This window comes from Sebastes umbrosus, chromosome 22 (assembly GCF_015220745.1).
Source record: "Sebastes umbrosus isolate fSebUmb1 chromosome 22, fSebUmb1.pri, whole genome shotgun sequence".
NCBI lineage: Eukaryota > Metazoa > Chordata > Actinopteri > Perciformes > Sebastidae > Sebastes > Sebastes umbrosus.
In genome coordinates, this window is record NC_051290.1 from 2,336,020 (window position 1) to 2,361,121 (window position 25,102).

Below are 25,102 nucleotides of genomic sequence, written 5' to 3' on the forward strand. Positions count from 1 at the left end.
GAATTAATTTGATATTTGACAGAAATAAATCAAGTATTGATTTATTGCAGAAACGTGTTTGTAAATCAAACACCTGCAGCAGCAGCAAACAGCACAGAGGGTCATTACCTTCATAAACTATTAAATTACATTTAAATTACATTACATTTACATAATGTATAATATGACACACTTTACATGATAAAACAAACAATCTTTTGATAAAAAAATCTGTACAGAAAGTTAAAATAAAGGTCAGTGTTTCTATCCGAAGCTGCCGTCTGGAGGTCGGTACAGTTTGGGGAAAGTGAGGAGCTGAACGCCGCTGAAGGCGAACTTCCTGCTGCCGATGTTCTTCTGCACGTTCTCCATCCTGCAGCCGTCCCTGCACACGCACACGCACAAAACAACCAGTTAAACCTATACAGTGAATAAACTAAACATTTTTAAGAATTAAAATTAAACTAAAAATGATATGAAAGTGAAAAACTAACCACTTATGTCTTATTTTTTTATATTTAATTAAAATACAGAACAGAACAAGAACCAGGTCCATAAGTCATTATGAAATCAGAATCAAAACTGACCACATTTAAACTGGAAATGCAAAGAAAAAACATTGTAAAAATGGAAACTAACAAAGAATAAAGGTTATGAAACTCAATATTTTGCTAATGTAATAGTTAATTTCTGGATCAGATGTGTGCCGAATTTATCAGCAGACTCAAGACAGTTAAAATAAGTGTTTAGTGATGTCCAACTAATCACTGAATTTTGCCCATGAGCAAGGCAGCATACAATTACTACATTTTTAAATGGAGTTTGGTGGAGGATGCAACGTTCTTTCTCCAGATAAATAAATGTATTACAGCAGCAACCCACTACTGCACACACACACACACGTTTCTAGTTAGAAACAAACAAACATAACGCACACAGACATACATGCACAATAAAATAAATTATAACAATCATGAATAAATAAACATTTCCCAGAACAGTAAAGGAAAAACAACATTGGGCCTCATATAAGAACCGCTCGTATGAACAGATCCGTTCTTAAGCAGCACGTACGAGTGATTTAACCCTCTGAGACCCACAATAGACCCGTTTTTGTCTTTTTTAAGTAGGTAATTTATATTCAATAAATATTTCTAATATATAAATATATACAGAAATAAACAAATAGATGTGAAAATGAATGAAAATGATTATAATTATTATTTTTTATATTATTTATCTTTATATTTCCACATTTATTTCTTTTATTTTTAGATTTCCACATTTTTATTTACTCATTTATTCTTGTATTTCTCTTTATATTTCCACATTTATTATATACTTATTTATTGTTTTTATTATATTTCCACATTTCTATTTACTCATTTATTCTTTTATTTATTTCTCGTTTTTATTGACACATTTTATTTACTCATTGATTGATTTATTTCTCTATATATTTCCACATTTATTATATACTTATTAATTCTTTTATTTATTTCTCTTTATATTTCCACATTTATTATTTACTTATTTATTCTTTTATTATATTTCCACATTTCTATTTACTAATTTATTTATTTCTCTATATATTTCCACATTTATTATATACTTATTAATTCTTTTATTTATTTCTCTTGATATTTCCACATTTATTTTCTTATTCTTTTACAGATTTATTATTTTTTATAGCACTCCTATGACTCTGTAGTAGATTAATTGTCCAAATCATGTTTAAACGCAAAGATATCAAAATGTTTTTAGGAGGAGACAGCAGGTCAAGCGTTGAGGCGTTGATGATCTCATCTGAACAAACCTCACAGAAGAATAAGAAAGATTTAGGATAAGAATACAAAAGTGTTCTTTCATGAGGTCTGTCTTGTTCAGTGATAAGTGATCATCCATGTGGTCCACTTTGTGCCCAGTGTTCCCAGCGGTCTGTGCTGCTCTACTGGTATTTGGCCAGCAGTAGAACCAGGCTGAGGATGAGCCACAGAACCAGGAGGTGAGAGGACACCAGGAGGAAGGCCACCGGGTACAGGTGTCGTCTGGGAGCTTTAGGGGCCAAACCCAGCAGGAGCCCGGAGCTCTGGAGGCCAGGAGGGCGCTCCCCTGGGTCTAACCCACAGACAGGGACTCCTGGCTGGGTGTAACAGCCGAGCATCTGCCCCCAGGACAGACGGGAGCTGGAGGAAGACGATGAGTGTGTGTGTGTGTGATGAAGGGAGATGAAGAGAAGGAAATAAAGAAAAATAGATGATAAAGATTCCGTAAGGAACAAAGCAAGAAACATAAAACTGAAAGCAACATAAAATGAAAGAGGACAAAGGAAACCAAAAGGAGGTGAGTGAGGAGACAACAGAGGAAAGGAAAGGAAAGGAAGGGAAGGAGACAGGAAGTGGATGTTTGTGTGTTTTCGGGGGGTTAAACGAACCTCCTCATGCAGTCGAGTGCGGTGCTGAAGTGCTGCTGGCTGAGCGAGTGGCGCTCTCTCAGTAACACACACTGCTCCAGCGTCACCGACATCGACGTGCGGTCCTTCGCACTCTTACAGCTCGTCAGACGCACGCCGTTCACCTTACGACACACCTGAACACACACAGGTTGACACACGGAGCTGCTTATTTCCACATCCAACGTCCTCTTGGAGTATCTTCAAATGCCTCATATCACTTAAATCTGTACAATCTGAACTAAAATGTTACGTAAGTCAATAAACTATAATATTTGATAAAAGTATAGAAAATGTGTAATAAATTAAAACAAAATCTGTATTTTCATCCAATTTGACTAAATAAACACACAAAACATATTGATCCAAAAGATTTCTAAATATAGAAACATGAACTAAAAATAATCCAGAAGTTATTTGAATCATGAATTTTTTTTGTTTTTTGAGATATGATGGTGTTTATGAGCAGAGCTAGTGCAAAGGCGTTCTGGTAGTTTTGTAACGTTTTGCATGTAACGTAATGACATCATCATGAGCGTACAACGTGATGATGCGAAAAAAAAAGCCTTAGCTTTCTGTTGCAAAAAGAATAACTAACTACTATGGTTTATATTTTAGATCGATTTAAACAGGATCGTGCAAACAACGACTTGATGAACCTGATGAGTCCTGTGTGTACCTCGTCTTATTGTATTTGTTTTACTTCTCTATCTTATCTTATTTGATCTTATCTTTTCTTGTTAAAAAGTCTAATTTTCTTTTTTTCACAGACTGTCGGGCGTCTCACCGAAGCAGCGGTCCACAGAACCTCCACGTTCTTCCTCTTCTTGGTTTCTACGCTGCGATCCAGAGAGAACAACAGGTCTGATAGAGACTGGATACCAGCTGAGAGAAAGAGAGAGAAAGAGACACTCTGGTTCAGTTTGTAGTTTCTGTCAGTAAAATATAATTTCTACTCTCTGGTTCATTCTGCTTGTGTCATTATTAAGACAATAAGGTAACACAATCAGAGAGTCTTACCCAGGTGAGGCAGTGCGTCTCTCAGTGAGTTACAGTACGCTTTGAGACGCTCACAGCTCTGCTGGTTCACTCTCTCCTGCAGCGAGCTGTCACCAAACCTACAACAAACAGAAATACCAGGTAGGTTAACCAGAAGTTGACAGGATGTCTCGAGTTTAAAGAAAATGGATTTTGCACTGAAAATTTCCAGGATTTCTGCAGGTTACAGGAAGTAAACAAACCTCTACTGCTCTTCAAAATAAAAGCTAAAAATGTTCATTCTACTGGGCTGATACTGATGCTGCTTTATATTATTGATTTATATTACTATATATAGATAGAAGTATGTTGTAGTGTGTGTGTGTGTGTGTGTGTGTGTGTGTGTGTGTGTGTGTGTGTGTGTGTGTGTGTGTGCGTACCTCTCGGCCAGACTCTGCTGCTGGTTGATTCCGATGTTAAAGAGAACAGGATGAACTCGTATCAAACCACCGTCTTTCACTTCCTGCGGCAACGACCCGAAGGTCTCCGAGGGCAACGGGACCTCGACGACCAAACTGCCCCTGAGTGGAGGAGGTGAACACACACACTGAGCCGAGGGTGCATTATGTGTGTGCGTGTGTGTGTTTATGAGTGTGTGTGTGTGTGTGTGTTTCCCACCATGCTCCACTGAGCGTCGGCAGCAGGTCGTCCGGTTCTTCTGTTTTAGCTTCGGTGACGGTGAACGCGACGGCACTCAGGTCGGCCACACCCACCTCCATGTCCCCCAGCATCCCCACCTCGTCACCTGACACACACACACACACACCATGTCAGACTGCATACAGAGTGTGTAGCAGGTTAGTGAGTGAGTGTGTGTGTGTGTGTGTGTGTGTGTGTGTGTGTGTACCGTAGGTGCTGAGAAGGCCTTCAAACTGAACCAGGAGTCCGACAGAGTGAAGCTGCAGCAGGAAGTCCGGATCCTCCAAACCTCCGTACAGCTTCAACATGAAACCACAAACCACTGCTGACAGCTGAGGAGACAAGAGAAGAGAAGATAAGTCGAGACGAGACGAGATGAGATGAGATGAGATGAGATGAGACGAGTTGAGTCCAGTTGAGAAGAGATCTATTAGACATATTATTATGTTTTTCTATATATACAGACAAACTGATTCATTCTCTCTCTCTCTCTCTCACCGCCTGGCTGAAGACGGCGTGGCGTCTCTGGACGATGTGTGCTGGTCCCTGAGCGACGGTCGTGGCCACCGCCCCCTGCAGGACCACGAAGGTCATGGCGACTCGGGCCTTCCCCACCGCCTCGCGCACGCAGTCCCTGAGAGTGACCACCAGGGGGAGCAGCTGCTCCTGCCAGGAGTACGCAGAGGAAGAGGACGAAGCTGGAGGAGACGGACAAGTTACTACTGATGTCATCACGAGGGAAAGTTAAATAAAGTGAAGATGAACGTGATGTTTCCTCGATTCATTCACGTAAACCGTTCAGAATATTGTCGTACTTAAAATACTATAAATACTATAAATACTATAAATACTGCGTCAGCAGCAGAAATAACATCGCACCGGTGTTTTGAGAGTTTGTGTCCCCTGTTGCTTCCTGCTGCTCTGATGATGTCACCGCCTGAGGGCGCTCCTCCCGTCCCTGCAGCCGGTCGCCCATGGCGATGATGCAGTTGAGGCTCATGGCGACGTTCGCCCACGCCCTGTCCTACACAAACACACACACATATAAAAACAATACATCACTCATAAACACGTTTAGATCTCAGACATACCCATTCCTCCTCGTCGTACTCCGCATCCCGTCGGCCGTTGTCCTGTTGCCCCGGCAACGTCTGCCCCTCCTGATTGGCGGGCGTGAAGTCACAGAACAGCCCGTTGCTGTGGACGTGGGAGCTGGGCGAAAACTGGCTGTGGATCGTCAACAGGGCGCTCTTCACCAGGTTGTCTTTGAGCGCGTGAACAAACTGCTCCGTCTGAGCGAGAAGGACGGAGTCAAGACAAAACATCACTTTCAGATATCTGAATGTGTTTACCCCGTGTGTCTTTCTCCCCGTCCTCACCTGTCGAGACAGGCCATCCAGGACCTGCTGCAGCCGGGCGGCGCTCAGCTCCAGAGAGACGGACAGCAGCTCCTCGGCGAGCCCGAACACCAGAGGCTGCAGCTCGGCCACGCTGGCCAGCAGCTCCCTCGCTCTGGAGCTCTCGTCCTGGGAGTAAGAGACGGAGCTGGAGAGAGGAAGACGGAGGAAAGAGCTCTGAAAACAAAATCTACAAACAAAAATCTATCTATCTATCTATCTATCTATCTATCTATCTATCTATCTATCTATCTATCTATCACGGTATGGGGGTCACGGTCCGGTGCACGCAGGCACAAGCAGAATATGCGATATGATTGATAAGATTGATGATAATCTGCAACGCTGGTCCCAACAGAGCAGAGATTACAGAGATTACAGAGATTACAGAGATTAACCCACAGACAGAGAGCATGAATAGAGACACACCTGTCTCTGTGGTTGGTGTGTTTGCTGAGCAGCCTCTTCAGTCCTCCGTGTTTGAAGGCCTGGTGGTGATCGGCTGGAGCGCCGAAGGTTATGACCTCATACCAAACACCTGGACAGACAGAGAGAGAGACCATTAATATGTTTTACATATAATAATGAAAATAATTTGTATATATTTATTTATTTATTTGTATTCTATAAATCATGCAGAAGAAAAGGGAAATAGATAAAAGCATCATAATAAAGAGAGTAAAGCAGCAGCCGCTGAGTGAACCTGTGCTGTCGGGGTCGGTGACCTCCATCCTCTGGGAGTGCAGGTTGGTCGGAACAAACTGAAGGTGTTTGTTTGATTTACTGCCGCTCGACTTAAAGCAGGACGAGGCTGTTTGAAACACAAAGAAAACACGGAAATCATTTTCCCACAATGCCACGAGGTGAATTCAAAGTTTTAAGAGTAATATTGTTTTATAGGAATACCTTGACTCACACACTGACCCGTAACTAACCAAATAATATTCAAGGAAACGAAACAACGGGAAATACAAGAGGCGTTTTCCTTTAGGTCACTCCATTGACTCAGTGAACTTCGCCGCCGCATTTAGAAGCACTAATTTTGAATGTTTTGTGTTGTAAATGTCTTTTCTTGTATTTTCCGTTTACAGAAATACATGTGGAAATATAAAGATAAATAACAAAATATAAAAGAGTAATTATAAACATTTTCATTTATTTGTTTATATATTTCTGTATGTATTTATATATTAGAAATATATATTTATTTGTTTCTGCATATTAATTACTACATTTTTCTGTATATATATGTATATATACATATATATATATATATATATATATATATTTTTTTTTAATTTACACATAATGTCATTTATGTCATTATTATTTTTTCTTATTTTGTTTTTATTTATTTCTCTTTCTATTTCCACATTTATTTTCTTATTATTTTACAGATTTAAATCTTTTTTTATGGCACTCCTTTGACTCCATAAATATTTGCTTTCAAAACGCAGTGGAGCTGAAGTATAAAGTAGCATAACATTAAAATAAAGCACCTAAAAGTTGTACAGTAGTTGAGTAAATGTCATTAGTTACTTTCCACCACTGTTAATTAGTGAGCTTTAGAGGTGCAGGTAGGCAGGCTAGCTGTTTCCCTTTGTTACTATCCATATCCATAACTATTTGTGCAACAAGCTAAAAAAAAAAAAGCGTTGATGTCGTATTATTTAAAGTCACCTGAGAGTTTGTCGAGCTCAGCGAGCGTTTCCTGATAACAGCCAATCAGGTGGTTACAGTGGTTGATGACGTCATGTCGGAGCCCGTCCCAGTGGGGTGAAAGGTCACCGAGCTCCTTCACTTCCTGGACCCTGAAGAAGAGAGATAAATATATCATCTTTTTCCTCTCATGAAAACACATCCTTTATAATAGAGAAGCTTCACATGAATCGAATCGATCAAATCAAACACACACCTGCTGGTGTGGCTGTGTATGAGCGCGCTCAGCAGCTGTTTGGGTAAAGAGAACGAGAGCGGCGTCTCGGACATCTGTTCCCGGACCAGCAGCCATCTCTGATCCTCCGTCTGAAACCTGTACACCTTACACACCTGAGCACACAACACTGCACACACGCACGCACGCACGCACGCACGCACGCACGCACGCACGCACGCACACACACACACACACACACGTAAAAGTAATATAAACAAGTAAAAACATGTACAGATCACTCTGAACCAGGGTTATTATAATAAACCGTAACTAAAAGGAGCAGTAAAAAATATTTGTAATAAACTGCAACTAAATAAAAATTATATAATTTAATAAATTTATAATTTAATACATTTAATACAAATTCTATAATTTTATAAATTTATAATTTAATACATTTAATAATAATTATATAATTTAATACATTTAATAAAAATTATATAATTTAATAAATTTATAATTTAATACATTTAATAAAAATTATATAATTTAATACATTTATAATTTAATACATTTAATAAAAATTATATAATTTAATACATTTATAATTTAATACATTTAATAAAAATTATATAATTTAATACATTTATAATTTATTACATTTAAGAAAAAAATATATAATTTAAGAAAAACTAAACTATTTCCTGGTTAAATAAAATTAATAAAAATGAAATAAAAATGAAAATAAATCCCTTTCAGTGTTAGTTTTTTTTAGCTCTAATATATCACCTCCAAAAAAAGGAGACAGCATGAATTTCCGTCAACTCTCGTGACGTTGAACCACAGTTATTAAACGAACTTGACCTTCCAGTAGATTGCTTCAGCAAAATATAATATAAATATGATATAAACTAATATATAAACTAATATATAAAAACTAAACACTAAACCTTTCTGGAAAACTGAAACTAAACTAAAAACTAGCAAACGCACTCTGAAAACTAACTTAAACTTAACTAAAATGAAATTAAAGTCAAAATTAAAATAAGATAAACTATTTGAACGTTGCTCTGAACCCATACAACATTAGAAAGTTCCTAAATAGTATGAAAGAGAGAGAGTTTGTGTCTCACCAGCTCTCATCATTGGACTGTTTTCTTTGTCGTGGACGGAGCCGTGAAGACTGTCACACAGAGCAGGACACTGCAGAGAGAGAGACGTGATATGAACGGCGAGAAAATACTTCTCTTTTTCTTCTTTTCTCATTCTCAGAAGACGACTGAGCAGAAACCACAGAGCAAAGTGTGAAACTGTGACACCTCTATGAACACAAGTACAACCAGAAAGAGGGACTGAAAGAGATATATAAGTTTGTTCTTCTCTTGTCCTCTACCTCGTGTTCAGGAGGAGTTTCTCCCTCCATCTGCAGACGGGACACCTTCACCTCCCCGACCTCGTTCACTCCATCTATCGTCCTGATTTAAAACACGAGGATGGAAGAAAGACAAAAAATACACTTTTAATTGTTAGGAAACAACGATTGGTGAGAGCAAAGAAAGATGTTTATCTTAATTAATTAAAGCACGAGGAAGCCAATAAACATAGTTGATAGGATATTTGGATAATCAAATCCAAATCCAATAATAAGTTAAGACAAAGCTACATGTAACTCGCAACAAGATAACTAGTAAGATAGAAACAAAGAACTAGCAAGACAAACCAAACTAGAAACAAGATGACTAGTTAGGACAAACCAAATTAGACACAAAATTACTAGTTAGGACAAACCAAACTAGACACAAGTTGACAAGCGTCCTCATCCTCGCTTATCACCCTTTCTCCCTCCTCCCCCCTCTTGGAGTTCACTGACCACATGAAGGAGCTGGTCAATGCTGGAACTAAACTTACTCCCCGCCCTACACCCATTTTCTCTCCCATGATCCCCCCACGAGGTCGACCTCGAACAACTTTGGCACTATCTCCACAAGCACGACACCTACCACCTCCATCCCCTCCACAATGGAATCAGCCTCTGTCTCCGCAGTCTGATAAGGATGTTCCTTTACAAAATGTTGCAAGCACAGATTGATATGTGCTGGGTCCAGGCTTCAAGGCTAATGATACACGTGACTGTTTCCAGGAAAAGCTGGGGCCCTGTGTGATGAGAGCTTCTTCTATCTCAGTTCTAATAAGTAGTAGAAAAAGAATGGTGAATCTGCAAAGAAACAGGAAGATTTTTACTGATTGTGCTAATTTATCAAATTTAGCATTGATTCCTTGCCAGCCAAACCATGTCCCAAAAAATAATAATAATGCTTCTAGCACATTAAAGCTAGCCCTGTTAAACGTCAGGTCTTTGGCAGGAAAAAGTTTTTTAATCAATGATTTTATTATTGAGCACAAGCTTGATTTTATGTTTTTAACTGAAACTTGGTTAGACCAAAATAACAGTGCAGCTGTTCTTATCGAGTCAACTCCTCCCAACTTTAGTTTTATGAGCGAAGCTAGAATGCATAAGAAAGGAGGTGGAGTTGCCATATTGTTTAATGATTCTCTCCAATGCAAACAGATATCTTATGGACATTTTGCTTCTTTTGAATATGTCGCTCTTCAGCTGAACTCCTCTTCTCGAGCTTTGTTTCTCAATATCTACAGGCCACCTAAATACTGTGCAAACTTTTTTGATGATTTTAGTGAACTGCTGTCTGTAATTTGTGTTGACTTTGACTGTGTAGTCATTGTTGGTGATTTTAACATCCATGTTGACAACCAACAGGACAGAGGGGCCAAAGAACTGAGTCAGGTTCTTGATAACTATGGAATGAGTCAGCATGTGACAGAGCCCACACACAATAGGGGACACACTTTGGACTTAATCATATCAAAGGGCCTGAACATTTCCAAGGTTGTAGTGATGGATGTTGCTCTGTCTGATCATTCATGTGTATTCTTTGAGAGTACTCTTCCTGTGCACAGGAATGATAAGACAGAGGTAATCACAAAAAGGTATATCACTGAAAATACCAGTGATCAATTTGTTCAGGCTTTCTCTTCCACACCCACCCTCCCCTGGACCTCTGTCAATGAGCTTGTAGATAATTTCAATTCTAAAATGACAAATGTTATTGATACCATTGCACCCACCACGGTGAAGATTGTCTCTGGTAAGAAAAAATCTCCATGGAGAAATACCATGTTGGTAAGAAATGAAAAAAGAGAGTGTCGAAAAGCTGAACGCCAGTGGCGGAAAACAAATCTACAAGTTCATTATGACATCTATAAAGAGAGACTTTGCATTTATAATTCAGAACTGAAAAATGCAAGGCGGTCCTTCTTCTCTGACATCATCACCAAAAACAATAACAATGCACGTGCCCTGTTTGCTACTGTCGACAGGCTAACAAACCCTCCTGTGTCAGTAGCCTCTGAACTTTTATCCTCCAGGGCCTGCAATGAATTTGCTTCCTTTTTTACAGAAAAAATTCACAAAATCAGACAAGCAGTCACTTCCTCCATAGCAGGTACAGGATGTTTGTTTCCCCTGCGTCCACTTAAACCTGGTGCAAATACCATGACACAGTTTTATCCAATAAATCAGACATACCTGGAGGAAATCATACAACATCTAAAATCCTCCTCATGCTGCCTTGACATTCTGCCAACAGGCCTTTTCAAAAAAGTATCAGATTGTATGGTCTCAGAGCTTTTACAGATTGTTAATGCATCTCTTGTTTCAGGAGTGTTCCCACAGGCCCTGAAAACTGCTGTCATCAAACCACTCCTCAAAAAGAACAATCTGGACTCATCAATAGTAAATAATTACAGACCGATATCAAATCTTCCATTCTTGTCTAAAATAATTGAAAAAACAGTTTTTTCAAAAATTAAATAGCTTTCTGGCACTAAACAACTCTTTTGATGTCTTCCAGTCAGGTTTTCGACGAAACCACAGCACTGAGACTGCTCTTGTTAAGGTCTTCAATGACATCCGATTGAACACAGACAGTGGTAGAACTACGGTTTTAGTTTTACTGGATCTCAGTGCTGCATTCGACACGGTTGACCATAATATATTACTAGACCGACTGGAAAACTGGGTGGGTATTTCTGGCATAGCACTCAGCTGGTTTAAATCCTACCTAAAAGACAGGGACTTCTTTGTGTCTATAGGTAATTGCAAATCTGAGCTGAACAAAATCACATGCGGAGTTCCCCAAGGCTCCATCTTGGGGCCTCTTTTGTTTAACATCTACATGCTCCCACTGGGTCAGATTTTTGAGAACAACAAAATAAATTACCATAACTATGCAGACGACACACAAATTTACATAACTCTATCACCAGGAGACTACAGTCCAATACAAGCACTGAGTGAGTGCATTGAACAAGTCAATAATTGGATGTGCCAGAATTTTCTTCAGCTGAACAAAGACAAAACTGAGGTTGTAGTTTTTGGAGCCAAAAAAGAAAGATTAAAGGTTAGTGCTCACCTACAATCTGTGATGTTAAAAAGCTCAGACCAAGCCAGAAACCTTGGTGTAGTCATGGACTCAGACCTGAGCTTTAACAGCCATATTAAGACAATTACAAAGACAGCCTTCTATCACCTGAAGAATATAAGAAGAATTAGAGGACTGATGTCTCAGCAGGATTTGGAAAAACTAGTACATGCATTTATCTTCAGCCGACTTGACTACTGTAACGGCGTCTTTACCGGTCTTCCTAAAAAATCGATCAGACAGCTGCAGCTGATTCAGAACGTTGCTGCTAGAGTCCTCACTAAGACCAAGAAAGTGGATCACATCAGTCCAGTTCTGAAGTCTCTACACTGGCTGCCTGTCTCTCAGAGAATTGATTTCAAAATACTGCTGCTGGTTTACAAAGCACTAAATGGTTTAGGGCCAAAATACATTTCTGATCTTCTGCTGTGTTATGAACCATCCAGACCTCTCAGGTCATCTGGATCAGGTCTGCTTAGTGTCCCCAGAGTCAGAACTAAACATGCAGAAGCAGCATTCAGTTTTTATGCACCAAATATCTGGAACAAGCTCCCAGAAACCTGCAGGACCGCTCCAACTCTCACTTCTTTTAAAACAAAGCTTAAAACTTTCCTGTTTGCGGGTGCCTTTTATTCTGACACTGCACTATAACTTTTACTCTTTTGAGTTTTATGCAATTTTAGCTTCTATCCTAGCTTTTATTTTTAGCTTGTTTTTATTTTCTAATCTTTAATGTTTTAATGTTTTTATGTTTTTATAACTGTTTTAATTATTTCTTAATGTTCTTTTGCATTTTGTCGCAATGTTCTTGAATGTTTCTGTAAAGCACTTTGAATTGCCCTGTTGTTGAAATGTGCTATACAAATAAAGCTGCCTTGCCTTGCCTTGCCTAGTTAGGACAAACCAAACTATAAACAACTTGACTAGTTAGGACAAACCAAACTGCCCACAATATGATTAGTTAGGACAAACCAAACTACCCACAATATGACTAATTAGGACAAACCAAACTACCCACAATGACTAATTAGGACAAACCAAACTAGACACAATATGATTAGTTAGGACAAACCAAACTACCTACAATATGACTAATTAGGACAAACCAAACTACCCACAATATGACTAATTAGGACAAACCAAACTACCCACAATATGACTAATTAGGACAAACCAAACTAGACACAAGATGACTAGTTAGGACAAATCAAACTACCCACAATATGACTAGTTAGGACAAACCAAACTACCCACAATATGACTAGTTAGGACAAACCAAACTAGAAACAAGATGACTAGTTAGGACAAACCAAACTAGAAACAAGATGAGTAGTTAGGACAAACCAAACTAGAAACAAGATGACTAGATAAGACAAACCAAACTACCCGCAATACGACTAGTTAGGACAAACTAAACTAGAAACAAGATGACTAGTTAGGACAAACCAAACTACCCACAATACAACTAGTTAGGACAAACTAAACTAGAAACAAGATGACTAGTTAGGACAAACCAAACTGTAAACAAGATGAGTAGTTAGGACAAACCAACTAGAAACAAGATGACTAGTTAGGACAAACCAAACTAGAGAGAAGATCACTTAAAAGAAGCTTACAAAAAACAAGACCAAATATAAACAACATGATTAGTAAGACAAATCTAATTAGAAACAACATAACTAGCTAGACCGTGTCAGCTAGAAACAACATAACTAGAATAACTACAACCAATATTACTAGCAGGACAAAGTTAAAAAGAAACAACATAACTAGTAAGACAAATTTACAGAGAAATAAGATAACTATCAAGACAAATTTAACAAGAGACAATATTTAACAAGGAAAACTTACCAGAAACAAGATTGCTAGAAAGACGAATCAACTAGAGATATGATAACTAAATTATTAAATTCACAACTTTATATAAAAAACATGACTAGAAAGATTCATCTAACTCAAAACAGATGACATAACAAGAAACCTTTCCAAACTAACCTAGTTCTGTGATGTTATAAAAGACAAACTAGCCTCAGCTCACTGCAGCACAGAGCTCTGTACCTGCAGCCAACCTGTGTCAGGTATGTGTTAGTCATCAAATATGCACAAACACACCTACTGTACCGTACACTACCTGCGTCTCTCACGCTGCCTCCCTCTCTGAGGATGAAAACAGGAAGTGTTGTTCTACTCTCTACGGGGGTGGAGTCACACACACACAGGCACACACCCTCTCTCACTTCCTCATGTGGCTACAGGTATCCAGGCAACGGCCAATCAGGTGACAGCTTCTACACCTCAGGGGAGTCAGATGAACTGATGATTTTGTTTTCATTTCACTACAAAAAGATTGTCTTCTTTCTTCAAAAAGTCTCCATGAAACTTCTCCAGTTCATTACTGACATTAAAACAATTATTTTTTGTGTTATACGTTTTTCTGAAATAGTATGTTTAAAGATGCAAATTAGGTATTATCTCATCAAATATGTGCTAATTTTCATACATTTCCGGAACAGAAATCTGAACATTGGATAAAAAAAATTCTTGTTTCATTTTGCTGACATATTAGAGTCTGAAAAAAATCAATTTTCTCCATGTTTTTAGGAATAAAATGTTGTATAAATCAGGCTATGAATGATATATGAACAAATCCCTCCGTAGAAATCTTCAGAATAAAGATAGGAATGAAACTGTAAAGTTTGGTTGATGTAAGTGCTGCTGAAGTGGAGATTTTTGGCTCAGAGTCTGAGAAAACAACCTTTAAAGATATTGATTGTAAAATTCCATACATTTTGAAGACACTACAGGTGAATAGGGTAAAATAATTAACTAATATATATCACCATGAAACTTCCCCAGTTGATTACTGACATTAAGACAATTATTTTTTGTATTATCAGTTTTCTGAAATAGTATGTTTAAAGATGCAAATCAGGTATTATCTCATCAAATATGTGCTAATTTTCATACATTTCCAGAACAGTTTAAAAATTCTTGTTTCATGTTGTTGACATATTAGAGTCAAAGGTTTTTACTTTTTGTCTCTCCATAAATCAGAAAATACTGTCAACATCCATAAAGACAAACTCAATTTTCACCATGTTTTAAGGAATACAATTTTGCTTTAAAGATATGGATTGTAACATTTCATACATTTTGAAGACACTACAGATGAATAGGGTAAAAAATGTTAACTAATGGTATCACCATGAAACTTCCCCAGTTTATTACTTATATTAAGACAAGTATTTTTTTGTATCAAAAGTTTTCTGAAATCTTCTGTTTAAAGATGCAAATTAGGCATTATCTCATCAATTATGTGCTAATATTCATACCTTGTTTAATTATGCAAATGAGACATTATCTAATGGTATGTTAAAGGTGCCTACAGTTAAATTTAAAGTGAGTTTAAAAGAGTGTGCAGAGATGGATTCAGGTTGCATTTTTTTGTGGTTTTACAAGAGATTGAGTTTATAAAGTAACGTTGAGTTAAGTGGTACTGGTAATGAGGGTTTTTATTTAGAGTTTAAGTGTGTTTGGAGCTGCTTTTGTTGGGAAAAATGTTGACAGTGACATAAAATAAGAGCTGGAGAACGTAAATTGCTAATAAACTTGGGTTTCAGGGAGAATTTTAAAGGACTAGGAAATGTAGGATAGTTGAAAAAGTGTTTACCTGAGACTCAGGGAGATGTGAGGCTCTTTGGACCGGAACAGATCTCTGATGGAGAAGGAGGTGAAACCCAGAAAGCTCCTCTAAAAGAGAGAGAGAGACAAAGAGTTGTTTTATGTTACATTAAACTGTTTTGGCATATTTTCCTGCTGTAATCCCGCAGTAATCCAGTTTATATCCAGCTCATAGAAGGTTTTCCGTTGGCTTAATTAAACAGTCTCTCTGATTTTGATTTTACATTTTTGTTTTGTTTGGAAAAAATCTAGTTGATAGCCAGCTCTTATTGTGTCCAATTTCCATAATAATATAATATAATATATAATATATATATGGAATATTTAAAGTATACTGTTAATATACAAGAAATTTATTTGATCATCATTTTATTATATATTATTAACACAAAATAATAGACACATCTGTCAGTATATTGCAGTACAATTCAGTTGAATCAGCACATACAGTATCTATGGAGTCATAGGAGTGCCAAAAAAAAAGAATACATTTGTAAAAGAATAAGAACATTATGGAAATATAAAGAGAAATAAAATAACAGAATACATAAGTAAAAACAAACAAACAATTAATCACCATTGCTTTTGGCAATAGTGAAAAAAATAAAATAAATGACATTATATGGAAATAAATAAATACAAATTAAAAAAGATTTACAGGAAAATAATTTATATGCAACAAATAAATAAATATTTCTAATATATAAATATATACAGAAATATATGTGAAAATAAAAATATAAATAATAAAAATAATAAATAAATACTAGTAAAAAATGGAAACAAAGAGAAAGAAATAAGTAAATAATAATGTGGAAATATAAAAATAAAAGAATAAATAAATGTGGAAATACAAAGACAAATAACAAAATATAAAATAATAATTATAAGCATTTTCATTGATTTGCTCATTTATTTCTGTATATATTGATAAATTAGAAATATATATTTATTTTTGTATAACAATTATATTTTTTCTGTATGTCTATTTTTAAAATTGTATTTATAAAATGTCATGTAATATTTATTTGTATCCCTTTATTTTAAGGATTCTTTAAAATTTGAATTATTTATTATTTTATTTATTCCTTTTGATATTTCTACATTTATTTTCTTATTCTTTTACATATGTATTCTGTTTTATGGTACTCCTATGACTCTATACCTCTCTGACAGTTTCAACAATACCTGAACATTTCCACACAAAAACAAACAAACAAACAAACAACACATTCAACCATCACGTCACCAATTCCCTAAATTATGTGAAGTTACATAACGGGCTGCCACAGATTTAAGCTTCTTCCTCATGTTCTGCAACATTAATTAATTAATAAATGTCCCATTCTGTCTGACGCACACACACACAAACACACACACACACACACACACACACACACACACACACACACACACACACACACACGCACACACATCAGCACCGGGTCACGGCCGTGGACCAAAAACCCCCACAGCGAAGGCATTAACTCGTTGCTATGACGATAATCAGAGGATTACCTTGACGAGTGAAAAGCACTCAAATCACCCGACACACACACACAAACAGACTCATGTATAATACACCAAACTGAAATTAAACGTTCTTGTCTTTGATATTTTACTAATAACGTGCTTCATTCTTTCTCTTCTAATGTGCATCTATTATATTCTATCGATGTCAAATGGAGGTTTTCAAGCATCAGCATGAATATTTAGGAGAATTTAAGATTCAGTGAAGTCCAAGAGTTGACATTCAGCTGCTGATAAATAACTGTAGTGACAGAGAACTGAAGCCGTTATCTACGCTCTCTTCAAAGCCACCAGACTCCATTGACAAAAACAGATTTCAGGAGTTGCTGTTCTGACGCTGCCTCGATCGGTTAGTTAGTTTGTGTTATTGTGTGACTTCGGTGAATCCGAACTAAACAAAGTCACACAATAACTCACACTAACTAAAAAAAAAATAAAATCTGTCTGGAGCCGCAAAACATGTGATCATTGTGATGAAGGTAACTCAGTTTATAGTCTAAGTATATAGTATAGAAGTCTAATGCAGTGAGGGCCAAAGAGACAATGTACTACGGAGTATTAGGGCCACATTGAGGGAAAAAACATCTGAGACTTACAAGAATAAAGTCATAACTTTACGAGAAAAAAGTCGTAATATTACGACAATAAAGTCATAACTTTACGAGAAAAAAGTCAGTCAAAATCCTCCTTATTTTTGAGGTCTCAAGGTTAGGTATGCTTTGTAAACTGGTGCGATGCCAAGAAACAGAAGAAGGAAAAACAGAAGGAAACAAACAGGATATTGAGGCTTTAACTCCGAGTCCACACACACAAACTGTTGCCACATTTCCTCGTTTTGCAGCTGAAGGTTTAAGCACCAACAAAAACAACACACACGCACACGCACACGCACACACACACAGAGCTAATCTGTCGAGTTCTTCAGCAAAACAAGAGGCTTTTAAGATTACATGCTAATCCCCATCAAACCTAGACACACACACATGAATACAAACTACACTCTGTCAGACTCTACTTAACATTTACAGTACGTGTGTGTGTGTGTGTACTTCCCTACCTGTCCAGCAGAGGAGCTGTTCTCTGCTGGTGGACAGAAACATTTGATGCACGCCATCATCCCGCTCTGCATCCCCGTAAAATAACTATAAAAAAACCCTCTTCCTTCCTTTTTACTTCCTGCTTTCTCTTTTGTATTTCCTGTTTTATTACATCACAAAACTTAAGAAATGCAAAAGGTCACACTTCCTGTTTTGTCCTGCAGGTGTCTAATCCTACCAAAATAAAAGTTTTTCTTATACAGCACCTTTTCAGCAAAAAACTGTGCAATATCAAGTGCTTCACGTACCATATTATTAACACTTAATGTGAGATACAAATCAAAAATATAATAAAAAAATAACAGAATAGAGGTATAAAGATAGTAAGCTAATAAAATATCAAAACCGTGCTACGATATTTAAATGTCAAAGAGTTTAAAATGCATAAAAAATAATTTAAACAGCTGTAGAAACATAAACAATGCAGCTGTGAAACTACAACTAAAGGAATTATTCTTTATTCTTTTATCTGACTACGATCCGTTTAATTTGTTTCTGTAAAACTACTTTTTCATAATAATTTTTCTATAAATGTTTGTCCAATCATGAATGCTTTTATGTTCTGCAGTTATGCGCAATTAAATATAGTATAATGGAGAATATTCTCTTTAAAAAAGGACTATGAACAGGGCTGGGTATTGTTACAGTTGCAGATATAATACTATAATTCAGATCAAAACAGTACTTTATATAAAAAAATGTCGTTAAACAAAACACAAGCTGCTGAACAAGAACTGACAATAATAAAAAGCAAAATTTTGATTTAAATTTGGAACTTTCTAATCGAAGAATAACTACATGAGATAAACTAAAATATGAATACAATACTTAACATAGAGTTTCCCACCTGCACCTGAATGCACCGTTGAAATTTAAGCTTATTGTTGCACAAGAAGAGAGTCAATTAAATCTGTCAGCAGCAGATAAGAGATGATTTCTCTTCCTGCTACATGATGGAGGTACAGACTGTAAAAATGCAGAACACATAAAAGAGAGAAGAAGAAAAAGAAGAATTAAAAGCAGGAAAAAAGAGAAATCCGGACAAAATAATCCATCAGTTGAAAATCCTGCTTCAGTCGTTCGTCCCTAAATTGAAAACACACCGGCCGAGTATCTCTCTGCTCCCTCCATCACCTCCACACTCCTCCTCCTCCTCCTCCTACTACTCCTCCTCCTCCTTCGTCATGGCCAACGGGATTAAAAACACATCGGCATGGGAAATATGCAGATTAGCGAAGTCAGTATGGAGTCATAGGAGTGCCATAAAAAAGAATAAGTCTGTAAAAGAATAACAAAATAAATGTGGAAATGTAAAGAGGAATAACTAAAAGAAGAAAAGAAGAAATAAGTAAATAAAAAAAAACTTTAATCCCTGTCAAAAGAATAAGGAAAAAATAAAGGGCTAAAAATAAATAAATAACATTATATGAAAATAAATAAAAAGATGTAATTAATTTAGATGCAATACATAAATAAATATACAGTATATTTCTTATATATAAATATATACAGAACTAAATGACCAGATGTGAAAATAAATGAAAATGCTTACAGTTATTCTTTTATATTTTATTTGTCTTCATATTTCCACATTTATTTCTTTTAGTTTTAGATTTTGAATTTCCACATTGATATTTACTCATTTATTCTTTTATTTATTTATTATATATTTCCAAATTTCGTTTTTACTTATTTTTTTATTTCCAGTTTTTTTTATTTACTAATTTATTCATTTATATTTATGTTTCCACATTTTATATATACTTATATATTCTGTTATTTAATTCTCTTTATATTTCCCCATTTTTTATTTACTTATTTATTCTTTTATTTATTTATATTTATATTTCCATATTTATTTACTCTTTTATTAATTTATATTTATATTCCCAAATGTTATATTTATTTATTCTTTTATTTATTTCTCTTTATATTTCCATATTTTTTATTTTCTTATTTACTCTTTTCTTTATTCCTCTTTATATTTCCACATTTATTTCCTCATTCTTTTACAGATTTATTCTTTTATTTGGCACTCCTATGACTCCATAGCTCAGGGTCAAGTTGGACAGAAAGAAAAAGAGGGAACGGAAACGGAAATATCTAAAATCTCACTTTCTCTCTCTCTGATGCTGTCCTCAATTTACCTTCTCTCTCTCTGTGTGTGTGTGTGTGTGTGTGTGTGTGTGTGTGTGTGTGTGTGTGTGACGGCGAGATTAACTGAACTGAGAGTGTGTGTTTGTTGAAAAGCTACCATCACTCGTATCACACATCCTTTGCTCTAATCCTCTTAAACGCACAATTTTACAGACACATTTACACACACACACACACTCACGCACACACACACACACACACACACACACACACACACACACACACACACACACACACACACACACACACACTCACTGTGGCGTGTGTTGTCGGCTCCTCTTTGTGGTAAACATTGACTTTAATCCTGCTGTGATGGTAGAGAGGGTAGTCGCCACGGAAACACACTGATGTTAGAAACACACTTTCATCCGGTCCCTGAGAAACACAAACACACACTTTTAAATAAAGCCTGATAAGCGTGTTACAAAGTCCTCATCAAAAAGTGTGTGTGCGTGTGTGTGTGTGTGTGTGTACCTCTACCATCTTGCAGCACCAGTGCTTCCTGACTGTGTGAGTGTGTGTGTCGATCACACACACCTGTACCTTGACTCTGTTGGCTGCCACGGCAACAACACCTCGACACTCTGACAGAGGGAGAGAGAGAGAGCATGATGAAATGTGTGTGTGTATGAAACTATGATGATTTTGGTCTATTTCACTTCCATAACACTTTTTTTTTCACACTAATGGAGAGAAAACATCAGAAATGTGTCTCGTACCGACTCTCAGGTGCAGCGGAGAGACTTTAGCAGCAGATTCGACTCCACCTTGTGGCCACAAAACAACATTACATCAACACACACTGCTAACTGAACTATATTAAAACATTCATAAACATGTGTTATATGTCAAGAACTGAAGGTTTCTAGAATATTCTTGATACAGAGGTCAGATTTAATAAACTTATAATTTTTAACAATATAAAATTTTTTAGTTTTTGAGTGTAAACGTGTTGGTCGGCAGGTATTTGTCTCCAGAATCTTTATTTTCTAAATTAATCTGGAATATATAATGTCATTAAAACTATAGTTATCAGGATTTCACATGCAGTCCTTTACAAATTTCATATTTCATAAATAGCTGCCAGTAGTGGAGAATGTATTCAGATACTTTATTTTAGTAAAAGTATTAATTGAAATGTTTTATTATATTTTATGTCACCTATTTTATTATAATTTATGATTTCATTAAACATTTATTTTATTGTATTGAAGTTGTATAATTTTATCATATTTTACTTTTATTTTTATAATCACCTATTTTATTGTATTGAATTTGTTTAAATTTTTATTATATCTTATTGTTATTATATTAATCACTTATTCTATTGTATTTAATTTGTAGAATATTATTCTATTCTATTGTTATTTTATTAATCTAGTTTTTACTTCACACTGTTCACACAAAAAGTCAAACTCTTATATGTGAATATATATCTGTAATTAGTTAAAAATGTCATTGTTGTGGCTTTAATATGTTTATGAATATTAAACAGACACTCACCTGCACCTGCAGCATCCTCTATGTTTTCATCCCCCCCGCTGCAGTGTGCAGCAATGTGTGTGTGCTGACTAGTGTGTGTGTTGATGAGCGTGCGTAGGCTTGCGATGCGTCGCCTCATCGCGTCGGTGTTGGCGTCTCTAAGGACGGCGAGCCACGACGCACACTCTGCAGAGCTGCTGGACTCCAGGAACACAGCAGGGTCACTGCTAACAAACACTGAACACACACACACACACAGATTTTGCACCCTGCAGCGACACTAAACCAACATTACTGTAACATTAGATGAGAGAACAGAGGAGTAGAACCGTGTTACTAACCGACAGCCAGTCGTCTGTCATCGTCTGGAAGCTTCATGACTTCACATCTCTCCAACAGCAACACCTCCTCCAGCTTACCACCCTGCACACACACACGCACACGCACACGCACACACGCACACACGCACACGCGCACACGCACACACACACTTTAGGTTAATACTTCACACACTTCTCTCAACATTAAAGGAACTGTGTTACATTTCAGGGGATCTATTAGCAGAAATCAAATATCATTTTCATCAGTGTATAATCACCTGAAACTAAGAATCGCTGTGTTTTTGCCAACGCTGACATGCCACAAGCGGCATGTCAGCGTTGCACCAGCGTCGCAACAGTGTTGGCGCGACACTGAAGCGGCGACTGTCTATGTCTTGTCCTTGAATTTCCGCCACCACCGTAGTTCTCTGACTCGGTTGTGAAACTGAGGTAACGTGAGCCGCAGAGGCTAAAACCGTGGTACCGCCAGCCGCCGTCTAACATCCGTTGCTCCTAAAGTAGCGTTATTACGGTATGGATGGCCTCTGAGCGGGGAGAACAGCGTTACCACGGTTTTACACTCTGCTGCTCACGTTACCTTAGTCTTGGAAAGGAAGGAGTGAGCGGAGTGGTACTCAGTTGGTTGCAATCTGCAACCACACTACTAGATGTCGCCAATTCCTACACACTGTTTCCTTTAAAGTACAAACAAACAGAAAACTTCCTTCCTGTTTCTCACCTGTTTCTTCAGGATGAACAGCAGGTTTCCTCTCAGCCGGCAGAACCTCTCAGAGAGATCTGAGACACAGAAGAGGAGGAGTGTTACAGCGTATTGCTTCCTACCGAACACTTACGTCATCATCTACGTGACATTTGTTTACGCTGTCGCTGTACAATAGAGTCAACTTCCTAGACATGTTTACTACTGACAGAGAGACGACCCTTTAAATCAGTCAGTTGTTGGACATTCAGAGTTCTTCTTCTTCTTCTGTTGGTCACACAGACGTTCCAGGAAGTAAAGTCAGAGTGAGTCAGGGGATGGAAATAGATGAAGAGAGGAGACTGCTGCCGAGGAGCCGTGGAGCAAGGCAGCTGACTGCAGAGCGCTGAGAAATGTAAAATAGAATAGAATAGAATAGAATAGAATAGAATGGGTCTGACCTCTCTCCTGTCGTCCAACTCGCAGCGATCCTTCTTTCTGGAAGTTTCCAGATGTTTCTTCTCTGGACAGAAGCAGCAGCTGGCTGTGGTTCACCCTCAGCTTCACCCTCCTCATCTTCATCCTCCTCTGAGCACATCAACTGTCTGCCATCATCATCATCATCAGGATCTCATCTTCCTCACTACCTGAACAGATACACAGATATTTCATCACAACAACCACAAATATTCCATGTTTATTAAACGGTTACTTTTAAAATATAAAGCTGGTGATGGTTAAAATGTCTTACGAATTAAAATATGTAACGTTAGCAAGAAAACAAATATATAAACAGAGAAAGAAATGAGCAAATAAAAAATGTGGAAATAAAAATAGAAATGGTTAAAATAATAAATAAGTTTTAAAAAATGTTAAAATATAAGGAGAAAGAAATAAGTAAATAAAAAATGTGGAAATATAAAAATAACAAATAAAAGAATAAATTTATGTGTAAATATAAAGACAAATAACAAAATATGAAAGAACAATTATAAACGTTTTCATTTATTTTCACATTTATTTGTTAATTTATTTCTCCATATATTTATAAATTAGAAATATAAATATTTTTTGCATAAACATTTTTCTATTTATTTTTAATTTTTTTGTTCATTATTTCTTCTTTTATTTATTCCTCTATATTTCCACATTAATTTTCTTATTCTTTTTTTATGGCACTCCTATGACTCTACACATGACATGAGGCCATGATTTATATCTTTTGGCTTGTTTGCTGAACTGTGAATATTTTATTTCCAGACAAAGTAATAATAAACATTTTGATTAAAAAAAATACTTTATTTTGTACTTTATTTAATTTTATCTAAAAAATCTAATTTTATGCTATCTAAATATATTTTGTTCTGTTTTTTTTTTTTTTATGCTTATTGTATTTAAATGTCATTGTAATTCTTTTCTTTAGCGTAAAGTATAATATTTCCCTCTGAGGTGTAGTGAAGTAGAAGTATAAAGTAATAGATATATGGAAATACTCAGGTAAAGAAGTAAGAGAAGTAACATGAAGTAAATACAGTATCAAACAATTAACTTCATTTAAAACTGGATGTTGTTGAATTATATTCGTTTGTTAGCCTTAGTTAATTAAAAACTGTACAGTCTTTATTAGCTAAACGTTCTCATTTAGTTATGACAGCTGCTGCATTAAAACCGTTAACCAGACTCGGTTGACAAAAGGGTAAAGTTTCTTAAAAACAACGTTAATCTTAATAAAACAAATCAATATTACATAAAGTGTATATAAACTAACATTATAACGTATATTTCGGTTTATCGGCATCACTTACCGGCAGAAATAAGCAAGTTTGTGGGATTAAAACCAACTTTTACAGCAGCTGCTTTTAGTGGAAACCATAGTGGAAAACCTTTGGACCGCTCAAATCTCGCGAGAGCTGCTTCCTCCTGGCTGAGACGTTCACGCAGGAACTCAAGATCTCGCGAGAAGGAAGAGAAAAGAAACCAACCAACTGTAAACATCAGTGCAGGCTGCTGTTTGAGGTACTTGTACTTTATTTGATTTATACACAGCTAATTTGTTCAGCAAACAAACCAAAAATAAATAAATCATGGCATCATGTGTAGAGTCATGGGAGTGCCATAAAAAAGAATAAATCTGTAAAAGAATAAGAAAATAAATGTTAAAATATAATGAGGAATAAATAAAAGAAGAAATAATGAACATTAAAAAAACATTAAAATAAAAAATATATAGAAAAATGCAAAAAAATATATTTTTG

At 36.4% G+C, this 25,102-nt stretch overlaps 1 protein-coding gene across 3 annotated transcripts; it reads right to left on the reverse strand.

The window, feature by feature from the left end:
• Window positions 1-25: 25 nt before the first annotated feature.
• LOC119481825 (type II inositol 3,4-bisphosphate 4-phosphatase-like) lies at window positions 26-24,779 on the reverse strand. Of its 3 annotated transcripts, none has more exons than XM_037759076.1 (26): window positions 24,653-24,779; window positions 23,309-23,494; window positions 22,887-22,945; window positions 22,169-22,250; window positions 21,855-22,064; window positions 21,065-21,112; window positions 20,820-20,929; window positions 20,601-20,720; window positions 15,551-15,630; window positions 8,775-8,856; window positions 8,515-8,584; window positions 7,421-7,568; window positions 7,186-7,316; window positions 6,209-6,316; window positions 5,935-6,043; window positions 5,488-5,653; window positions 5,200-5,400; window positions 4,998-5,132; window positions 4,607-4,828; window positions 4,317-4,440; window positions 4,088-4,214; window positions 3,850-3,990; window positions 3,452-3,549; window positions 3,219-3,316; window positions 2,414-2,568; window positions 26-364 (listed from the first exon to the last, which is right to left on the reverse strand). In XM_037759076.1, exons 2-26 carry the CDS (start codon window positions 23,427-23,429, stop codon window positions 244-246), a joined length of 3,066 nt encoding a protein of 1,021 aa, XP_037615004.1. In that variant the 5' UTR covers window positions 23,430-23,494; window positions 24,653-24,779; the 3' UTR covers window positions 26-243. The 3 variants fall into 3 exon arrangements, with proteins under 3 accessions (XP_037615004.1, XP_037615006.1, XP_037615005.1); XM_037759078.1 differs by having other exon boundaries at window positions 4,607-4,807; window positions 4,992-5,132; window positions 21,849-22,064; XM_037759077.1 differs by having other exon boundaries at window positions 4,607-4,806; window positions 4,988-5,132; window positions 21,849-22,064.
• Window positions 24,780-25,102: the final 323 nt, after the last annotated feature.